Below are 21212 nucleotides of genomic sequence, written 5' to 3' on the forward strand. Positions count from 1 at the left end.
TCGCTAGCATCAGTTTATCGTAGTAGTAGCACGCAAACATCGCGTCATATTACCACTTGCGATTTTCTCTTTTCCTTTTGCACGAGCGCAGATTATCGGACGCATGACATCGTCAGATATGTTGAACACGGCTCTTATATTTTTGACGACCGTCAACCACTCGTTGATGTCCTTTTCACCATCATATTCTGGTACGAATTCTTTGATTGTTTTAAAATTAAAATTTCCACACTGCAATTGCATTGTGCCGGTTTTATTTGCGAAAGCTTCGCAAACTTCATTGGCATTCCTTGCTTTGTTTACATTTTGAGCAGAAGTGTTACCATCAGAAAATATATTGCCAACATTGCCAGACTCGTCATTTTGTTGATACTTGCCACCTTCGTTGTTTACTTGAATGCTGCCAGATTCTTCTAACTGATCGTTGCCACCTTCGTCGTTTACTTCAACATTGCCAGATTCATCTTGATCGTTGCAATTTTGAATTATGCGTTGAGCGTTGCCATCTTGAAGAACTTGAATTTCACCACCACGTATGATGACGTCATTGTCGCGTTCGGTATTGTCGCTTGCCGCCGCCATTTCGTCGCCTATGTTCTGCGAAATGCCGTTACTCTCGTTATCGGAATTTTTGTCGTCGAGTGCTCCGCTGGACAACTTTGGTGCGCTTGCTGTTGGAAGCGCCTTTTGAAGCTGAAACACTAGAGCCGTTTTGTTGCCTCGTGTTGGCAGACTGAGTTTTTCACACCACATTTTAAGTTCGGCCAAGCTTAAGTTGTTAAAGTTGATGGTTGAATCCATTATGTATTTTTTTTTTTAATCATATATGTTTAAATTTTAAAAATTTTTTTCACAAATGCACGCAGTTTTTATCCCACTTCTGAATTATAGTCAGGGGTTATTTTAACAAGTAAATACTCAGATTTCCGACCTTTTATAATTTATTCTGTCTTAACCGGGCGGCGTCTCTTCAAAAGTGACGCTTGCTCCATTTTAGCTAACTCTTATTCACGCCAGAGGGCGCTTCTTAGTAATCGATAAATGATTAATTATATTTACAGTGCGATAAATATAATTAATAAATAACACTATTTACAATATAATACAGTCTTACATACTACTTATGACTACATTATTTAGTTTTTTTTTTATATTCCCTTAATACAAAACTCTTTAAGAGCTTAAAAATTTTAATCTGACCTTGTTTCCTCCGTCGTCACGTGTGGTTTTAGGTCTCCAACGTCGTATCGTCGTATCTTTTTATCCGTTTTATATTGTAATTTGCAAATTACCGGCGATATGAAGTCCACGATCTGATATGGTCCTCCAAATTGAGGTACCAGTTTTGCCGCAAATCCCTCCACTGCATTGGATAAATGATGTTCCTTTAGCCACACTTGCTCCCCCACGCTTGGTTTCTATTGTCTTCTGCGTAGGTTGTATTAACGTGCCTGATCTCTAAACTTCTGCGCTTTATTTCGAATATCTCCTTGAGTTTTTCGGCGTTCGCTCGCGGATCTTGTGCAGTCTGTCCTGTACCGATGGCCACCTCATCATAAAGGGCCTGGGGTAGTCGAGGCTCTCGACCCTGGTGTGTATCCCGTGGATGCTGTCACGCTGGTATTGACGGTCAAAGTGATTTCTGGTAGAGCCTCATCCCAAAAACGTTGCTTTGTTCCTGCATATTGAGCAATCATAGTCTTTACTGTGCGATTTGCTCTTTCCGTGGGGTTTTCCTGCGGTGTGTATGGTGCCGTGTACTGGTGTCTCACCCCCAAATCCTACAGGAAACTCTTGAAAGTCTTGCTAGTGAACTGTGCGCCGTTGTCGGTGATGAGGACCTTTGGCACGCCAAATCTTGCCAGGATCCTTTCTCTGAATGCTTTTTGGAGTGCTGCCGCCGTTGCGCTTCGCAGTGGTATTAATTCAGTCCATTTTGAGAAACGATCTATAAATACCAGCAGCGTTGTGTTCCCGTGTCTTGATCGTGGTAGTGGTCCGACAAAATCTGCGCACACCGTTGTCCATGGTTTTTCTGGAATTTGAGTGAGCATCTGGCCGGGTGCCTGTAACTGGTTCGGCTTGTATTGTTGGCAGACTTCACATCGTTGTACATAGTTGCGGACATCTCGGTGCAGCCCTGGCCAATAATAACGTGCCGCCACCCGAGCTATCGTTTTCCGTGTTCCGGTATGTCCCGCTGCTGCTATGTCGTGATTCTCGTGTAATACACGTTGCCTCTTGTTCGATGGTACACACAATTTCCATGATGGCACGTCCTCGTGCCCTGCTCGGTGAGGGATGTGTCTATATAAGTTGCCAGATTCTTCTAGGTAGACCGGGAGTTTCCTGGGCTCCTTACGAATCTTTTGTAGCATCTTCTGTATCCAGTTTCTATAAGTTCCGCCAATTCCTGCTGTCTCTCCTCCAACTTCAACCCGAGCGCAGACATCCTCATTTAGTGGTTTGCAACGTGAATTGTTGATGCTCTTCTTTCCATAACCATTTCACGCCTTTCTTCAATAAGCTGTTGAGGGGGTGTACCGTGGTGGAAAAATCAGGCACGAATCGTCTGTACCAGGAAGCCACTCCGAGATATTGCCGCAGCTCTCTGATGTTGGTAGGTGGTTTTAGTTGCGAGATAGCAGCTTTTTTGTCCGGATCTGTGCCTATTCCATGTTCTGTCACTTTATGCCCCAGATATTTTAGTTCTTTTTTGAAGAAGTCGCACTTGTCGACGTTGATCCTCAAATTCGCTGCCCGTAGTCGTCGAAACACCTCCTTTAGATTTGCCATATGTTCTTCCAATGTTTTTTCAATAACGATGATGTCATCTAAATATGCGAAAGCATGTGGCAGCATTTCGGGTCCAATCAACTGATCCAATGCTCGTTGGAATGTTGCTGGTGCGGTGTGAAGTCCGAAAGGCATAACTTTCCATTGGAAGAGTCCTCTGCCTGGTTCTGTGAACGCTGTCATAGGGCGACTTGTTTCCTCCATAGGGATTTGCCAATAGCGGTCCTTCAGGTCGAGGCTGGTGATATAACGTGCTTCCCTCAACTGATCCAAGATGTGGTGTACTCAAGGTAATGGATAAGCGTCCTTGACAGATCAACTGTTTAGCTGCCGAAAGTCGACGCACAATCTCCATTTGCCCGTTTTCTTTTTGACCATAACGATCGGGGTACTTTGTAGGATGCTCGATGGCTCGATACATCCCTTAGCTAGCAACTCGTCGATCTGTTTCTTAACTTCTTCTTGCATCTTAGGGTTCTTTGGGAAGTAGCGCTGCTTTATTGGCCGGTCATCGTGCAACACGATTCGGTGTTTCGTGATTGGTTGCCGCTCATAGCTGCAAATGCGGTTAGTTCCTGCTGAAGAAATTTATCAACCGCTGTATCGGGGTATAAGGATTTACTCTGCTATATTCATTAAATTATTAATGGCATATCCACACTTTTGTTACCGAGCTTGATTCGTACCTCCATTTGTTCCGTCACAACACCCGTCTGGCCGTCTGCCAACCGCACCTGTCTTTTTTTTTTTTTTTCCTAGTTCAAATCCTTTTTCACACAACGTTACTGCTAGTTCTTCGCTTAAAGGTTGTTTCCGATTTGAACCATAGCTGACAGGCGGTGGCCCTCGTCTTTCAACGTGCCGATTAATTGTGTGGAGCCGCTTCTATCCGCTCGCTCCTGGAAGCTGGACGCCGTCGATCGTTTCCCTTTCGGCAACATTGAACGGTACGAACTCCAATTTGACCACATATCCAACAGAACAGAAGACATGGGTTTTGGCATTCCCTCGCCCAGTGTCCTTCGTTTCCGCAACTTCTACAGGCCTGTGTGGGGTTGGGGATATGTGTCGGTTGTCCTGGAAATGATCTGGGTGTTGGCTGTGGTCGTGACCTTGCGTAATCGCTACATCGGGTACATGGGCCTTCGGTTTCTGCTGGTCTAGCGTTTTCTACTGCCATTAGTCTGGGACGGTTGCCACGGGATTGTTGCCGCAATTTCTCTCAGTCCCGCTCCAGCTCCTCGAATTCCTCTGCCAGTTGCATCAGCTCAATCAAACTGCCGTTCTGATATGGTCTTGCAAACGCTCTGAAGGGGAGGCTGCTGTTGTAGATTTTCTCCCGTTCCCGCTCCTTTGTTAGTCTTAGTGGCCGAATCAATGTCTGCATTTCTACCATGAACTATTTAAATGATTCATCGATGCCCTGTTTTCTCCGGTCAACCTCCTCCTCCAGCTTTGAGAAATAATCTCTAGGCAGAAAAAACTCGTGGAAGCTCATGCCGAATGATGCCCAGGTTCTCCAAGGCTCGTTGTTGGCTATATACCACACAGTAGTTTTGGCATTGCTCGTGGTATCTGGTCCAGCTCTAGTCCATAGGTTTCCGCTGACCATTCAACTTGTTTCAAAAATTCTAATAGTTTTGTGGTGCCATCAAACTTAAAGCTCCATTCCCTCATTTGCTTTGCAACTGCTGCATAATCCCGGGCTAGATTCCTTTCGATGTGTGGCTGGTATTCGTGGTGTATGGTTGCTGTGCTTTGTCGGCGCGCTTCCTGTTCCTCTTGTTTTTGTTGTTGTTCCCGGCGCTGTGCTTCCGCGTTTGTTGAAGCGAAATCCATATTCGCCATTTCTCTGGCCACTTTGTTTTGTTCCGTTTTTGGATCCTCCCTTATGCCTGCTGACTCCCTAGTTGGTGATGCGCGAGCGTGTTTTCTGGCCAATGTGCCCAACCGACCGGCGTGAGGCAGGCGTCCTTCTTGTGTTTGGACCCAATCGCCGAAGTCTTTTCGCATGGCGTCCACGCTTCCGATCAGTGTGATCCTGAACTTGTTGCCGTATTGCAACAATTCCTCCTTTTTCAGATTGTAAATCCATGTTCGTACCATATTGAAATCTTATTATTCTTATATTCGCAAAACCCTGCAAGTTGGGCGCCAGTTGTAACGATCCTTAAGGCTTCACCGGGCTAACTCGGTCGGCGCTATGAGTTCGTGCAACAAATTTATATTATGCAGCACTTGCGAATAAATAAGAAGGCAGATGGATTTTCAATATTTAATGGCAATCGTTTATTAGCGACACGATGGCCAACTCTCTCAAATTTGAAGAGGGCTTATTAAATTTCGATGTCCTTCGTTAATGATGATATTCTCGGGTCTCTGGTCGATGTCCTTGGTCTCCGATGAGGGTTCGTCTGTCGCCGGGTATCGCTGGTTTCAGCCCTTGTTGAAGCTCGATTCGTCTCTCGTACTGGGACCAGGCTAATGCAAGGGTATCGGGAACAAGTCCTGCGACCGCGAGGATTGCCGGGTGTAGATCCTGCGACAGCAAGGATGAATCCCCCGTGTCCCGCTCTTGCAGGGACATTTAAATCGATGTCCTGCTGCTGCTGACCCGATCCTGCGTTCTCCAAGGATTCTCCGCTAATTTAGCCCGCTCACCGCTGGGTTGGCCCTAGCTCTGCTAATGCGAGGACGACTAAGACTATGTCCTGCGACAGCAAGGACGGATAAACTAGGTCCTGCGACAGCAAGGAGTATAAGTGACCCGATTCTGCGTTCTCCAAGGATTCTCCGCTTATTTTGCCCGCTCACCGCTGGGTTAGCCCTAGCCCTGCTAATGCGAGGACGACTAAGACTATGTCCTGCGACAGCAAGGACGGATAAACTAGGTCCTGCGATAGAAAGGAGTATTAATGCCCCGTCCCGCGATAGCAAGGATAATTTAACTTATTCCTGCGTCAGCAAGGCTCTCTTAATTGACTCCCGCGACAGCAAGGACTATATCCTGCTGCAGCAAGGATTATAACCTGCTACTGCAAAGTTATCTCTGATGCGTCCTGCTACAGCAAGGAATATACGCTACTACAGCAAGGATATCTACGATGTTTCTTGCGACAGCAAGGATTTTAACTTGCTACTGCAAAGTTATCTTTGGTGCGTCCTGCTACAGCAAGGACTATACGCTACTACAGCAAGGATATCTAACTTGCTACTGCAAAGTTATCTTTGATGCGTCCTGCTACAGCAAGGACTATACGCTACTACATCAAGGATATCTACGATGATTCCTGCGACAGCAAGGATTATAGCTTACTACTGCAAAGTTATCTTTGATGCGTCCTGCTACAGCAAGGACTATACGCTGCTACAGCAAGATATCTACGAGGACTATACGCTGCTACAGCAAGGATATCTACGATGTTTCTTGCGACAGCAAGGATTTTAACTTGCTACTGCAAAGTTATCTTTGATGCGTCCTGCTACAGCAAGGACTATACGCTACTACAGCAAGGATATCTACGATGTTTCCTGCGACAGCAAGGATTATAGCTTGCTACTACAAAGTTATCTTTGGTGCGTCCTGCTACAGCAAGGAATATACGCTACTACAGCAAGGATATCTACGATGTTTCTTGCGACAGCAAGGATTTTAACTTGCTACTGCAAAGTTATCTTTGATGCGTCCTGCTACAGCAAGGACTATACGCTGCTACAGCAAGGATATCTACGAGGACTATACGCTGCTACAGCAAGGATATCTACGATGTTTCGTGCGACAGCAAGGATTTTAACTTGCTACTGCAAAGTTATCTTTGATGCGTCCTGTTACAGCAAGGATATCTACAATGTTTCCTGCGACAGCAAGGATCATAGCTTGCTACTGCAAAGTTACCTTTGAAGGCTCCTGCGACAGCAAAGACTATATCCTGCGACAGCAAGGATATCTACGAAGCTTCCTGCGACAGCAAGGATTATAACTTGTTACTGCAAAGTTATATTTTTCGGAGGGTCCTGTGACAACAAGGATTAATGGTCTGTCCTGCTATTGCAAGGACTGATCGGTGTTACTCGTTCGCTCGTTCTACTCGAAGTGTCCCGCATGCGCAGTTGCGCGCCCTTTTATACTCTGGGCTGCTGTAGGGTAACGGGATCTCGGCTCGCGTGTTTGTTAGGGGCGGCGCTGAAAATGTGCAATTGTTGTGGGGAACACATAGTTGTTCTTCACAGCTCCGCATTACTTAAAGGTTCAGAGCAAGCAAAACCATTAATCTCGATGCTACTACGTTTTCGTCTGAACCAATTTTTAGTGGCAGCTGACATCAAAGAGATGTTTTCTCAAATTCTGATTCGACCAGAAGACCAATCGGCTCAACGTTTTGTTTGGAGAGAAGACTCAACCCAGCCAATAGAACAGTTTGCAATAACGTCACTTATATTTGGATCAACTTGCTCACCGTACTGCGCTGAACATATAAGAACCTGATGCAGTGGATGCCATCATAAATTCTCACTATGTAGACGACTTAGTGATGAGCATCAATTCTGACGAAGACGCAATAAAAACATGTAAGCAAATAGTTTACATTCATATAATCCAGGAGGATTTGAGCTACGCACTTTTATATCAAACTCTTCGGTAATACAATCTGCAATGAACACCACGTCACGTATCGAAAATATAGTCAAGCTGGAAAGCCAAAGAACAGGCGATAAAGTATTAGGAATGTATTGGAACACTACGGATGATCTACTTCAATTCGAGACCAAATTTCATTGCATACCAGGCACAGTTATGAAAGGCGAACGCGTACCAACAAAGAGAGAATTGTTGGGGATAGTTATGGCTGTATTTGATCCGTTTGGTCTAATAGCTGATTTTCATGTATGCGACAACATTTAATACAACATACATGGGATGGTCAAATTAATTGGGATAATGAACTACCAACAGAACTACACAAATCTTGGAATTTCTGGTGTTCTAAACTACAGAACATGCAATTCTTTAAACTACCCCGTTGGTATTCTCAATACTCAAAGAAAAGCCACGATTTGCATATAATGGTAGACGCCAGTCAGGTTGCCTTTGCGGCTGCAGCATATCTACGAATAACGAATGGGCAGGAATCTGACATAATCATGGGTAAAACACGCCTGGCACCAAAGAAGTTATTATCAATTCCGCGCTTGGAACTTTAAGCAGCAGTACTGGGTGTACGTCTGGCCACTTTAATACACGAACATCATCATCTGCAATTGACTCAAACCACATTTTGGAGTGAGTCTATGACTGTACTACAGTGGATAAATTCAAAGTCGCGTAGATTCAAGCCATTTGTGGGTCATCGAATAGCTGAAATAATATCTACGACGCACTCTAGCCAATGGCGATGGGTTCCAACGGAACATAACACTGCCAATGCAGCCTGACGTCCCAAGAATATCCCAAAAATTCATCATTAAAGCAAGTGGCTATCTGGTTCTTTATTCCTAAAAAAAATCACAAAGCGAGTGGCCGAAAACAGTCATGCTAATATCAACGGAAAGACTAGAAGAGAAAATTTGCAGTCATGCCGTTTTAATACTCACAGTTCATTGACTTTACTAATTTTTCCTCATTTTCTAAACTCAAAAGAACAATGACGTGGGTCCTTCGAGCAAAAAATTATTGGCTTGAGGGAATTATCAACAAACATACCATACATAAGCGTGATTTACAAAAGTTAAATTTGGTGGACTCGACTGGACTCGGTTTTGAAAATCAACATATAGATGAAAAAGTCCATAAAATTATAGGTTCAAAGAAAAAAATTAAATTTGTTTTAAATAATTTATTTTATTTTATTTTATTGACTTACTTTTAAATATAAGTCAGCTTAAAGAAAAAAATAACTTTGATACCAAACCTAACCTCTATTTAAAGATTTACTGATCAAAATTTGCACTTAAAACGTATATTTTCTCCCATTCAGAAGTTTTTTTGATTTAAGATTTGGTCTTAATAATTGATGCGCGTAGTTAACGTAGTTACGGCAAAGGATAACCAAATTCGTTCGGCAGAAATACAGACAGCGGACTTTACCCTACGACGACTTGTATCGAAGCTAATCGTACTGAAACTATATGCAGATGGTGAATCCTGACTCGATTCACAAGGAGGGGGAATATTAAGTTTATGATCTTAAAAAGCAGTTTCGTTTAAATTTAGATTAATATCGATATTTTGAATGTAATGAAATACTAATCGATTGTAGCTTTAAGAAAATTTTTGTTTATTTCGATATGTTATGTTAAGAAAGAAATGGTCACACTGAAAGCAAATACCAACGAGAACGAACTAAAGAGAAAAACTAATTTGAAACAACGAATAATTATATTCCTAAATCTTAATAGTGGGATTCCTGAAACAGATTCGGATTTGGATTCGTTACAGATTTGGTTTCGTCGATCAGCTGTTCACAGCTGCTCCATACAAAATGTGTATGGCTGCCAGGCAAAATAAGAAAAAAATACGAGAAGTATGGCAACCCCAAGAGATTTCACGAAATCAGGTCTGAGGCTGATTTCGTTTTGATTTCATTTCTATAATATGTGAGACCGTGCATTTCGATAACATTATTTGGCCACACTTGGTGTTTGTTTACATTTTGTGGTGATTTAAATATGGAGAATGATGAAAGTTTCTTGCATTTCAAGAATGAATAATTTTATAACTATATATTTAATGCAGAATAATTACGAAGAATGTCCCAGATGGATATGACAGCTAAGAAAGGGATTTTAAAATTGAACCAAATTCACGAAAATAGCTTAAAAAGACGATCATAGATAAAAAAAAAAAAAAGGAGCTGTTAATTTGTAAAATTGCAGCTTATGCAATATACACAAAGAGTATTATTCTAATTATAATATTCTGCAACCAAACTATTAATAAAAAGTCTAAAAAAAACAGGGTAATTATCTTTAATACGGTTATCTTAAAAAAAAAAAAAAAAAACACAAATAGGGGGTGATTTATGATGAATTTATCAGTAAAAATTAGATTGGGGACTCACTTGGTTTATTTTTAAAAAATCTTTGAAATTTTTATACAATATTAAATTTTACATGGTTGTATTGTGTAATTTGTCACTTTGTCCGTTAACCAGCACTGCTTTTGTAAGCGAATCTGGTTAGGTACCTAATTTTGACGCGCCCGATTTATGCAAACACTTCATATGTCAATTTGTGCCATCCCCTTTTTTAAATTGTCGAAATCAAAATCAAATAAGTGTGCAATAAGGGTCGTTCCTGAAACTGATGTTCGCTGAAATTTTCATCATAAAATAAATTTATAGTCATTACTTAAAAAATAAGAAAAAATATATTTTGTTTTATTAACATTCAAAATGAACTGACAAAACACATAAATTCATTTTTATTTAAATTGCATAGCGAAATATTATTTGTTATTCGTAAAAATGTTTTTCAACCCAACGAGGTAATGTGAAAGCAGCGGAATGAATTTGACTTGTATAGTATCTTAAATTTAAAGAATCTATTTCGGATTTTTCAAACTTATTTACGGGGTCTTCAAGACAACTGTTTGCATCTAGAGATCCTATTACGAATCCAATGTGACCGCAAGGATAAGATGGAACCGAAGTTATGGCGTATGCAACTTTTGGAAAATGTTGCCCACATCCTGTCATTGTTTTCTTTACGTAATCAAAGTCTAACCAGAAGCTACCGCCTTGAGAGCACACTATTCCTCCATCTCTTAGGGCATTTTTAAGTAATCCGTAGTAGCTTTCTTGAAATAAACTGACCGCCGGGCCAATTGGATCAGAGCTATCAGTTATAATAACATCAAATTCTTTTTTGTGGTTTTTCATGTACTCAAACCCATCGCCGATGGTAAGTTTTAATTTGTTGTTATCAAATCCACATGCCATTGCCGGAAGGTACTTTTTAGATAATTCAACAACACGATCGTCTATTTCTACTTGATGCACTTCCTTGACCAGTGGGTGTTTTACGACTTCGCGGGCAACGCCTCCATCACCGCCACCAACAATTAAAACTTTCTGTGGATTTGGATGGCAACATAACGGCAAAAATGATATCATTTCCTGGTACGAGAATTCATCTCTGGACGTGCATTGAATGATTCCATCCAGAATTAGGCACCGTCCAAATGTTTCGCTGTAAAAAAAACTCTTATCAATTTATTTAGCAAAAATTTAATAGTTACAAAAATGTTTTGTTCAATTTATCTGATTTTAAAAATATAATAGAAGTAGTAGTAATAGGTGTTGAAAATTTAGTTTACACTCAAGCTCAGTAATTAAGACCAATATTTATTCTTATTTTATGTTCGATTTATCTTATCGGCAAATTCAAAAATATATAAATTTTTTAATGTAAATTGACTCTTGGAAAATGGATAGAAATACTTTGGTCTCGGACATACACTGAACGTCACTGGTTGCTAAATTAGATTAAATAGTTTGAACATTTGTTTATAAAAGCACATACAACATATTATATTTTTCTGATTAAGTACAAAGATTATCGATATGTCCATCAAAATTCATCAAATTTTGGTGTAAAATTGAATTAGACACAGCTAACATTTAACAACAACAATATTTCGATTCTGAGTGTCAATTGAAATACAAAATGACTTAATATATATAAAAAAAGGTTAAGGAAATACCTTATTTATTTACTATATTAATTATTTTATTTATTTATTTTTGTTTTTAATTTATATATCAAATTGGATATTGTTCGTCACTTATTTTTATATCAGAAATTTTGTTTATTTACTATATTATTTATTTTTGTTTTTAATTTATATATCAAATTGGATATTGTTCGTCACTAATTTTTATATCAGAAATTTTGGGGCATGGAACTACTTTTGTCACTAGACTTTTACCTGGTAAAAAGTTTTATTTTGGAAGACATCAGAAATATTTGAATATCATGTGCTTCTGACATTGAAACTTTGAAAGAAGGTTTTAAATATGCTTAGCACGCTTGACAGTAGGATACCCTGTGCCCATGTACTCTGTACTGAAAGTTGATTTCCGACCGATTGTTCCAGCTATTTGATATATGGAAACGAACTAAACCAAATTTGGTTAGAATGTACAAAACCAATTTCAAGACATATTCTACCAATTTGTTTAAGATATCCCAAAAAACCAAAAACTTTTTCATACCAAAAGTGACGGATCGGTCCTATGACAGCTATATGATAAAGTCGGCCTATTCGAACTAACTTCGCTCAGGATGTACAAATCTATGTTAAATGCATATTATATCAGTTTGGTTGAGATATCTGAAAAAACAAAAAACTTTATCACACTAAGACTTCATTTTTGATTGAGCGTCTCCATTGCAGCTATTTGATATAGTCGACCGAACCAAACTTGGTCAGGATGTATAATACCAGCCCAGATGCATATTCTATCAGTTTGGTTTTGATATCTCAACAAATAAAAAACTTTTCCATACTAAAACTTCATTTTCGATTTAACGTTCCTATGGCAGCTATATGATCTAGTGGACCGATTTTAACCAAATTTGGTCAGGATGTATAATCCCAGATGCATATTCTATCAGTTTAGTTCTAAATACACTAAAACTTAATTATCGATGTATCGTTCCTATGGCAGCTATATGATGTAGTGGTCCGATCCAAAAATAAAAACAAACTTGATCTGCCTATGGTATCCAGGAACATACATACCAAGTTTGAAGTCTTTAGCTCTTTTTGTCAATTTTCAATGGGCTCAGGGTATAAAAATCAATTCACAATTACATCATAGCAGAATCCATGTTCACAGGCATTAAGAAGCCCAATATTTTAAGTATACCGATGTGATCGAACAGTCGTAACAAATTTTCCATATTAGCTGTATATAATGCTAGTCGCCTTTCGCACCCTTTGTGTTGCTTTCGTCACTAGCGCGGACTGCCGTCTGCTGTGATAAAAGTGATCTTGTTTTGTTTTCGCTTTACTTCTCCATAGGCACTTAAACTCAAAAAAGCTTCGATTGTAGCTCATTTAGTTCTGCAAATGAGCTACGATGAACAAACTCCAGTGAGTTGTCGATGTTTTTATGGAAATTGATTTAATCAGCTCGTTAGAAATTCGATTTCGCGAAAATCCCTAATAAAAAAAAGAAATAATGATAATAAACAGTGGCGGAACGCAGGATAAATTATCTCGCTTCGGTTCCGCTGGTGCGGTACTCACAAAAGGCATGAAAAAAGAGTTGTCAGATAAGGTGCGGCGCTTGTCAGTACTATAGGCAACAGCTGATATTTCTCAGTCGACTGACCATTAATATGTGATGTTCAATTTAAGGACAGCCATTAGAGAAATGTCAGCTGTTTGTTGTGCACACAAGAGATGATACATTGAATTAAAAATGGCAAAATTTAAAGTGAAAAGAAGACGAAAGAAGATAAAGTGGATAAAAGAAGTGGAAAAGTACACTATCTTATATGGCTTGGATGAAAAAAACATTTCGATGCAATTTTTATAGATTGACCCAATATGCGCGTAGCCTGCGTTCCTCCTTCTCTTTTTCCTTCAGCTTAGGGCAATATGCCAACAATCCCTTCTCCATATCTTAAAAACTATTCTTTTTATTTATTTTTCAAGTTTGGCGCATTTTAAAATGTAAACAAACCACAGCTGACGCCCCAATGTCAGCACTCAACATTTGGTTACATTTTGGTGTTGCGTTGGTCACACTAGTTTGCGACGCTAGGCGTCAAAGTATATCACTTTTTTTCGCTCCTCACAAGCTTTAAGCTGAGTATGGACATAAGATTTGACACAAGCGAATGAAAAGTGCTCAATATTTAGCTGTCGGCGAGCGAATGTCAGTGTTGCCAACGCAACACACAAAAATAACCAAAATTATGATGGTAACTCTGTTGCGACAGTTGTGCTTTGTTTACATTTTTAAAAACGCACAGCTGATTTGATTACATTGAGGAGACGTAGGGAATGAAAAATGACGAAAGTGTGGGATATTTAGACATTTAATTCAAGTAGGACGAATATGCATAGACACAGAAAAGTTATGTGCGTATTTTTCAATTTTATTAATAAAAATTAATAATTAATATAATTTGGGCTGACAAATTGTATCAGTTTTAGCTAATATTCTTGAAATTTTGTCCTGGTTGAAAAACACAAGACGTCTTTGTTTTGTTTTTAAATGAATAACGGCCATTTTTAGCTTGACAGGCGAAAATGTTTGAACAATTCCATATTTTCGCAGTCACCCGAGCTAAAAGCTGGCAGTGTTGAAAAACGACAATTTCTTGATCTGGCAACTCTGTGTTACCCGTTCTCCGAACAAACCAGCTAAAACGCTGGCTGAATTTCTGTCGAGCTAATTTAGCAACTGTTTTTTTTATATGGATTTGACATTTAGGGCACAGCTTTTATCTTATGTCCATACTCAGCTTTAGTGAGTACCCACCCTTAGAATTGATTTTCTGACGTTTTAAAATTTGTTTGATTATTTTCCATTTTTTTACAGGATTTTGTTACACATTGAAATTGTGAAAAATACCAAATTTAATTATGACCAAATAAATGGCAATTTCAATCGCCAAAAAAAATATATTGATTAAGTCTATTGATTTGTGAATTATACTGCTAGTAGGTAATATTATTCTCTTATGTTTTTTAAGAAAATAAATACTAAAATGCAACTTGAAGTATTCTTAAAAAGCGAATAAGAATAAAATTTGAGCGAAAAATATTTATCCGTTTGCTTGCATCACAAGGGAATATTGCACGCAACTTTTGGCGATATCTTTTGCTATTTTTTGCTTCTAAAGTTTTATTTGAGTTGGTAATCACAAATATAACTATTTAGATGCAATTTTCTTAAATTTAAGTGTCTATTATTTATAAAATATATTCATTTCGGATTGCCTTACAACCCGAACGGACCGGTTCAGCTAGGCTCGGCTCAGAACCTCTTCTCTGCTTAGTAATGTGACATCGTATTTTTGACGCTTTGTGATGCTTTTCGATACCTGTCAAAAGTGTTCACATTGGCGTCACAAAAATTTTGCGTCACACTGTCGGAAAGCCCCACAATCCATCGCACTGTTCACCAAAAGTGAACACTTAATAAACTCTTAAACAATAAACAAGTTCCACAAAATGAATTAAAACAAAAACATTTTTTGATCTTTGATTTGTTTAATTGTCAATCAATTGCAATTGCAAACGTTTGATGCAAATAAATTGTTATATGCAATATTATGGCATTCCGAAAGCCATTCAGTCGCATTCCGAAAGCATTCTAAAGCTTATTGAAGCCGTGGAGGAGTCGGAATGACTCTGGAATGTGACCAGTGCTAATTACAAAAATCGGGATGAAAAGAAGGCTAGCTGGGACAGAATTGCTGAGCAGCTGGTCTTCAACAAGAAGGACGCGGCAGATTGTTGACCCAGCAATTGCGCTTTGGCTTGGGCTCATTATCCTCGTCCTCGAGCAGCCACAACCCAATAACGGCACATGCCACTAGCTTTGCTTCCTATCGTGAATCCATTTCTTCTAATAAAATCAAAATTAATTTTAATCACGAACAACAATGAGAATTTTTGTCTCGAAAGGTATTCTGTCAAAAAAGTCAAGAAAAACAAGAGCAATGGTTTCACAATGTGAAGAAGAACCAACTTGCTCGATTCCTGTGAGCTACTTCAACTGAAACAGGTGTTCAGATTTTTTTTATCACAATTGTGTGACAATGTCACAATATTGTGTCTAAAAGTGGTTGTCACAAGGATTTTGATGTTCACATTGCCTTTTGACGTTGTGACACTGTTTTGTGAAGCTTTGTGAGCCAGTGAGAACGCACAGCTTAATTTAAGGAGCACCTTAGAAATTTTTTTAAAAAAAAATATTATGTTTCTTATAATAACAACACGTATATTTTCATAAGATTTGAAGGTGTGTCTATCCTTTTGAAGTAGAGTGAAAGTAGGAAAAAAAAAATTTTTTTAAATTGTAAATCTACACACCAAAAATCTTTAGAGATTTTTTTAAGAAACGATTTTAAGAATTTGAAAATTTTGGAGCTTACAAAATGTCAGGTATTTCATATTTTTGATATACAATATGTATTTCCAAAGTCACTGAAGTCGATTAAAATTTCAACTATCATTAGTTATTAGCAGTCGTGAATTTTTTGAAAACTATGTAAGTTAAGACTTTTCGGAGAGTAGTTTTATGTGCGCACTCACCATACATAATCTTAAAAGAGAATTCAGGCATGTTCTAAAAATGTTCTATAAAAAAGCATAAAAAAAGCAATATTCTATGCCCCAAATTATTAAATAAAATAAAGTTGATTTTCAAATAAAATAAAATTGCTTATCATGTGTGTTCTACAAATTTATAAGAGCGATAAAGCAACCGAAAAGCAATTGTTGGTGTTCCTGAAAAAAAGGAAACCATTGCTTTCAATTGTCTAAAAAAATTTGAGAGATTTGATTGAATATTTATAAAATCGAACTAAAATATCTTTAAATTGAATAAGAATGCAAAAAAAATATGTTCGAAAATACTAAAATTCCAACATTTTAGGAACACCAACATTTCATACGGTTATTTTCAAAAACATTTCTCTTCAAAATCCCTAGAGATTTCTAGAACCCACCTGTAAAGCAAATTAAAAATTTTTGAATACTTCTAAGTTAATGACGAACTATTTCTCAACTTTCTTGATCAATGTACAACATAATGAGTGTTTAATGCATAATATTTTGCATAAATAAAATTATTTCAAAGATGAAATATTAATTTAACCTAAAAACAAAAATATTTCATTGAAAATTGGGTCGGACTTGAAAATACGTTTTAGCGCTGTAAAATTGAGTCAAACGTCAAGATCAGTGAACCCCTTATCTAATCAGTTATTATTGATAACTTTGAAAGCAGCTATTTTATGTTTGCTGAACAGCACGAAAAATTACATTTAATCAAGTTTAAGCTAATACATATCATTCAACATTTTTTTTTTTCACTGTTGACCTCGGGTGTAATCACAGCCAGACAGAATTAATTACATTAACATTTCATTCATTTAATTGAAGAAAACACGCTTCAATTTGAAATTAATAAGGTACATATCTTATGATTCTGCTATAGATTACTAAAATTGTTGTTTTATTTGTTGGCAGCCTTACCAAATTATAATTGTATTTCACGTCGTAAATCAAATCTCGATTTTAAAAAAATCTAGTTTAAAGAATTCTTTTGTATGATAGTAAGAAATTTGTACACAATATTGAACAGACCATAAGGAAAATTTAATTAATTAATAATTTAATTATTAATTATTTAATAACTGTGTCTTTTGAATTATGACAGTCTTGAAGTAAATGATCGATATGGACGTGTTTATCAGTCTTGATCCGGTATAAAAATTCATTTGTAGTGTTCCGGTTTTTATAATTTTTTGTCGTTTTGACTTGATTGTTTTCTTAAATAAGAAGTGCCACAAAAATTCACCCTTTACTGCAATATGACATAAAAAAAACTACGAAAAATAAATACCGAGAAATTTTTTTCTAAAAAAAAGGATATACTTAAAAAAAAATATAAAACTTACGTTTCAACTACCTGTATATCTTGAAACTTTGACTTTTCTTTATGGAGAACTTCTTTAATTTTTAAGGAAAATGATTGTCCAGGCCATAATTCATCCTGGATTTCGCTAAACCATCCATTTGAAATCGTATCCATTCTATCTTTCTCAAAGTGAAAATGCTTACATATGTTTATGTATGCACATATGAATAAGAACTAATCTGAGATTAGAGACAATCAAATCAACACGTGGTCAATGTTCAAAGTAACCGTACTTTAAAAATACTAAAATATAAAAATACTAATATATATAAAATATATTAAATGAGAAAATACTAAAACTATTCATTTATTTATACCGCATTGGAAAACTGTTTGTAATGCGGTCTGTCTTTGGATTCGAATTGAATTCTGCAAATTCAGAACTGCCGCGATATACCATTCGGGTCGAGCTTAGTTTTCTGAAAAAATAAACAAACTCCTCGTACATGCATAGTAAAATAAAACAAATACGGGAAACGTTATAGTCGAGACCAAAACTAAATAAGCCATTTATGACATTCGATTTAAACGATATTCCATCGATTTAGTAGATAATAGATAATGTTAGTTACAAAAAATAAACATATTTTTAGCGATTTGCGTGGGCAGAAGGAAGGCTTGCAAACTTTAAAATAAATTTAATCTGCGTGGGGATTAAGAAGTCTTTGTGACAAATTAGGTTGTAAAAAGTTTTTTTTTTATATATTAGTAGTTTTTTAAATATCAAACGCATGGAACTTTATATAAATTTCATTGTTGTTGCTTTTTTGCTATATATCAATATAATTACATACTCCAAATTTAAAATCGAATTCAAAATAAGGTTGAGTGTACTCTACTGAAGAATACTCTGAGCCCAAGCACATATAAATTAGGGTGGAGTGAATTTAACTTTTTTTATTTTCTAAGACGCTGTATCGTCAATGGGTGATACGACATAAAAGCAATATCTGTAAAAAAAAAAATTTATTTTTTTGGAGGTCATCCTGATGTGGCGCATTGACGATCAGTTCTGAGAAATCACTCAAAAGCTACTAATATTTACTTTTTTTAGTTAGCCCTTACTTTTTGTTCTTATACCCTGATCCCATTGAAAATGTGCAAAAAAGGGTATAATGTGTTTGGCAGAATGTATGTAACAGGCAGAAGGAGGGGTGGCAGACCCCATAAAGTATATATATTCTTGATCAGGATAATCAGCCGAGTCGATCTTGCCCTGTCCGTCTGTCTGTCCGTCTGTTTGAACGCGTCGATCTCAGATACTTTAATTGCTAGAGACTTCAAATTTGGAATGCAGGTTTGAGAATACCATACGCAGGTCAATTTTGTTTCCAATTTTGGATGACACGCCCCCTTCGCCCACAAATTGCACAAAGCGATTTACAGGCGCAATTTATGACATAGCACTCCCTAACTGAACAATCAGTTGAGAAGTGTGCGTATTAAACGACCCTAAAAATTTCAAAGCGATTGACCCATAATTAGAGAAGTTATTTCGGAATTACATTTAATTCAATAATTACATTTGCATGGCAAATCGAACGTGCGAGCGAGACAGCATGCATACGTTTGTATGCAAGGCGCGCACAAAGACAGTACGAAATAGTACCCATTTTTTTGGGGGCTTTGTTTGTTTCAAATTTCGGATGTCTCGCCCCTTCGCCCACAAATCGCACAAAACTATTTACAGGCGCAATTTTTAAGATATCACTCCTTAACTAATTAAACAGTTGGGAAGTAAGTCTATTAAACGACCCTGAAAATTTCAAAGCGATTGACCCATAAATAGAGAAGATATTTCGGAATTACATTTATTTGAATAATTCAACAATTACATTTGCATGGCAAAATGAACGTGCGAGCGAGACAGCATGTATACGTTTATATGCAAGGCGCGCACAATGCCAGTACGAAATAGTACCCATTTTTTTTGGGTACCAAGTAAGAATCGAGCGATAAGCAAAAGTAATTTCGATATCATGTAATAAAAATGTTTATGTATAATTTATGTATATACAAATATATAATTAGATTAAAATATAATTGTGTTAATATATAAATATGTATTTTTGCATGGCAAAATTTCTTATGACGTCACAATTTTCAATATAGTCGGGCAGAAGCTGATAGCTATGCATGAAATTTCATGAGAGGAAAAGCGATCATTTTGCACCACTACTTTTGCATCTTTGCCGAGCACTGAAAGCTGCAAAATAATAATTTTAATTATTAATATTTCCGACTCCTCACACATATATATAATAAGGATCTGCTTATTATCATTGTAAAAAAAACTTTACATTATTCGCTTTAAAAATCTCATAAAATTAGACATTGTCTTGTTGGCGGAGCCCCCTTGTTTTCATTGTTGACTGACGAAAATAGGTTTGAAACCGATTTCCAATTCGTGATTGCGATGAGTGGCTTTAACAGTGCCATGTTATAGTAAACACAACGTTATGCCGATACGTAGCGTTACGTAGCGAGAAGATTGAACCAAATACACTAGGCAACAAATTTGAACTTTTTGGGTTTATACATATTTTTCTATGGTGAGATTTTTTTTTTAGAATTTTTTAAAGTTTGGCCTTTTTTTTAAAACTTTTTCCAGATGCGCCCACATTTGTCATCATTACTCAAAAATACCAAAAGTGATTTTCCGAAGCATTACTTTTTCTGAAAGTTAACGAATAAATCTATGATTCATTATTACAAAGTTTAAGATTTAAACTAGTAGTTTAAGAGATATCAATTCTTGAATTAAGAAAATTATGATTTTTTTAAAGCTTTTTTCTTAGATTTTTTACTTTAAAATTCGAGAAAAAGTCGAAAAAAATTTATTACATTTTATTTTTTATTTTATTTGCATATTTAGCCATAAAGTGAATTTTTTTTTGTTTATTCCTCATAACAGTTATTAAAGGCCTAGTAAATAAATATGGATGGACTATTAACTAAAGCTTTCACCCTGGGAAATGAATTCTTCAAAATCAGAGAGACAAGGGTCAATGCTTTTTTTTAATTAGGACTATGAATTAAAAGCCGAAGAAGTAAGCATTAAACTAAAAACGAACACAGAATCCGTAAATTACTATTGAGCTTTTAGTTGAGCAAAAAAATAAAAATCCTTTTTGATCATTTTTGATTTTTATTTCTTTTGATCAATAATCATGATTATTTTCTATTTAAATTCTTTGGATTAAAAATAAGGATTTTTTTTATATTATTTTATATTATATATATTTTATATCATAATGATTATAGTGTAAGATTTACTAAATTACTCAAAACTAATGATTACACTAGGCAACAGCAAAAAAATTACAAGAACCAAACCCACTTTTTGGATAGATTTGGGGTTTTTTTTTTAGAATTTTTTAAAAATTCTTTTTTCCTTCTTTTTTTTTTAGAGGTGCGGCCACATTTTTCATTATTACTCGAGAATGCCAGAACCGATTTTAAAAAGCTTTACTGTATCTAAAGGCCAATGAATATATATATATATTTTACGTATTCACAGTCTTATATTTAAGCCAGTTGTTTTAGAGCTATCAACTTTTGAATTAAGAAAATTATGACTTTTTGCTTATCTTTTTATTTCGCTTTTTTTACTTTAAAATTCAAGGAAAACTCGAAAAAAAAATTAATTAAAGTTTCGTTTTCTATTTTACTTACATAGCTGTGTTAATTTCGCGTCGTTTAAGATATGGTTCATATAAATCTATAGTGGCAGCTGTATGTTATAGTGGT

At 36.7% G+C, this 21212-nt stretch overlaps 1 protein-coding gene across 1 annotated transcript; it reads right to left on the bottom strand.

The window, feature by feature from the left end:
* Nucleotides 1-10151: 10151 nt before the first annotated feature.
* Nucleotides 10152-17598, bottom strand: LOC117782663 (spermidine synthase). Its single transcript, XM_034619690.1, has 2 exons — nucleotides 17443-17598; nucleotides 10152-10983 (listed from the first exon to the last, which is right to left on the bottom strand). Exons 1-2 carry the CDS (start codon nucleotides 17574-17576, stop codon nucleotides 10248-10250), a joined length of 870 nt encoding a protein of 289 aa, XP_034475581.1. The 5' UTR covers nucleotides 17577-17598; the 3' UTR covers nucleotides 10152-10247.
* Between the last annotated feature and the right edge of the window lie 3614 nt (nucleotides 17599-21212).

Source organism: Drosophila innubila (assembly GCF_004354385.1).
Source record: "Drosophila innubila isolate TH190305 chromosome 2L unlocalized genomic scaffold, UK_Dinn_1.0 5_B_2L, whole genome shotgun sequence".
NCBI lineage: Eukaryota > Metazoa > Arthropoda > Insecta > Diptera > Drosophilidae > Drosophila > Drosophila innubila.

Bases quoted from the DNA above. Each gene is read 5' to 3' on its own strand.
- LOC117782663 (XM_034619690.1), bottom strand. From the start codon at position 17,576: ATGGATACGATTTCAAATGGATGGTTTAGCGAAATCCAGGATGAATTA. The intron at 10,984-17,442 runs GTAAGTTTTATA...TTTTTTTTACAG, and splicing joins GATATACAGGTAGTTGAAAC to CGAAACATTTGGACGGTGCC.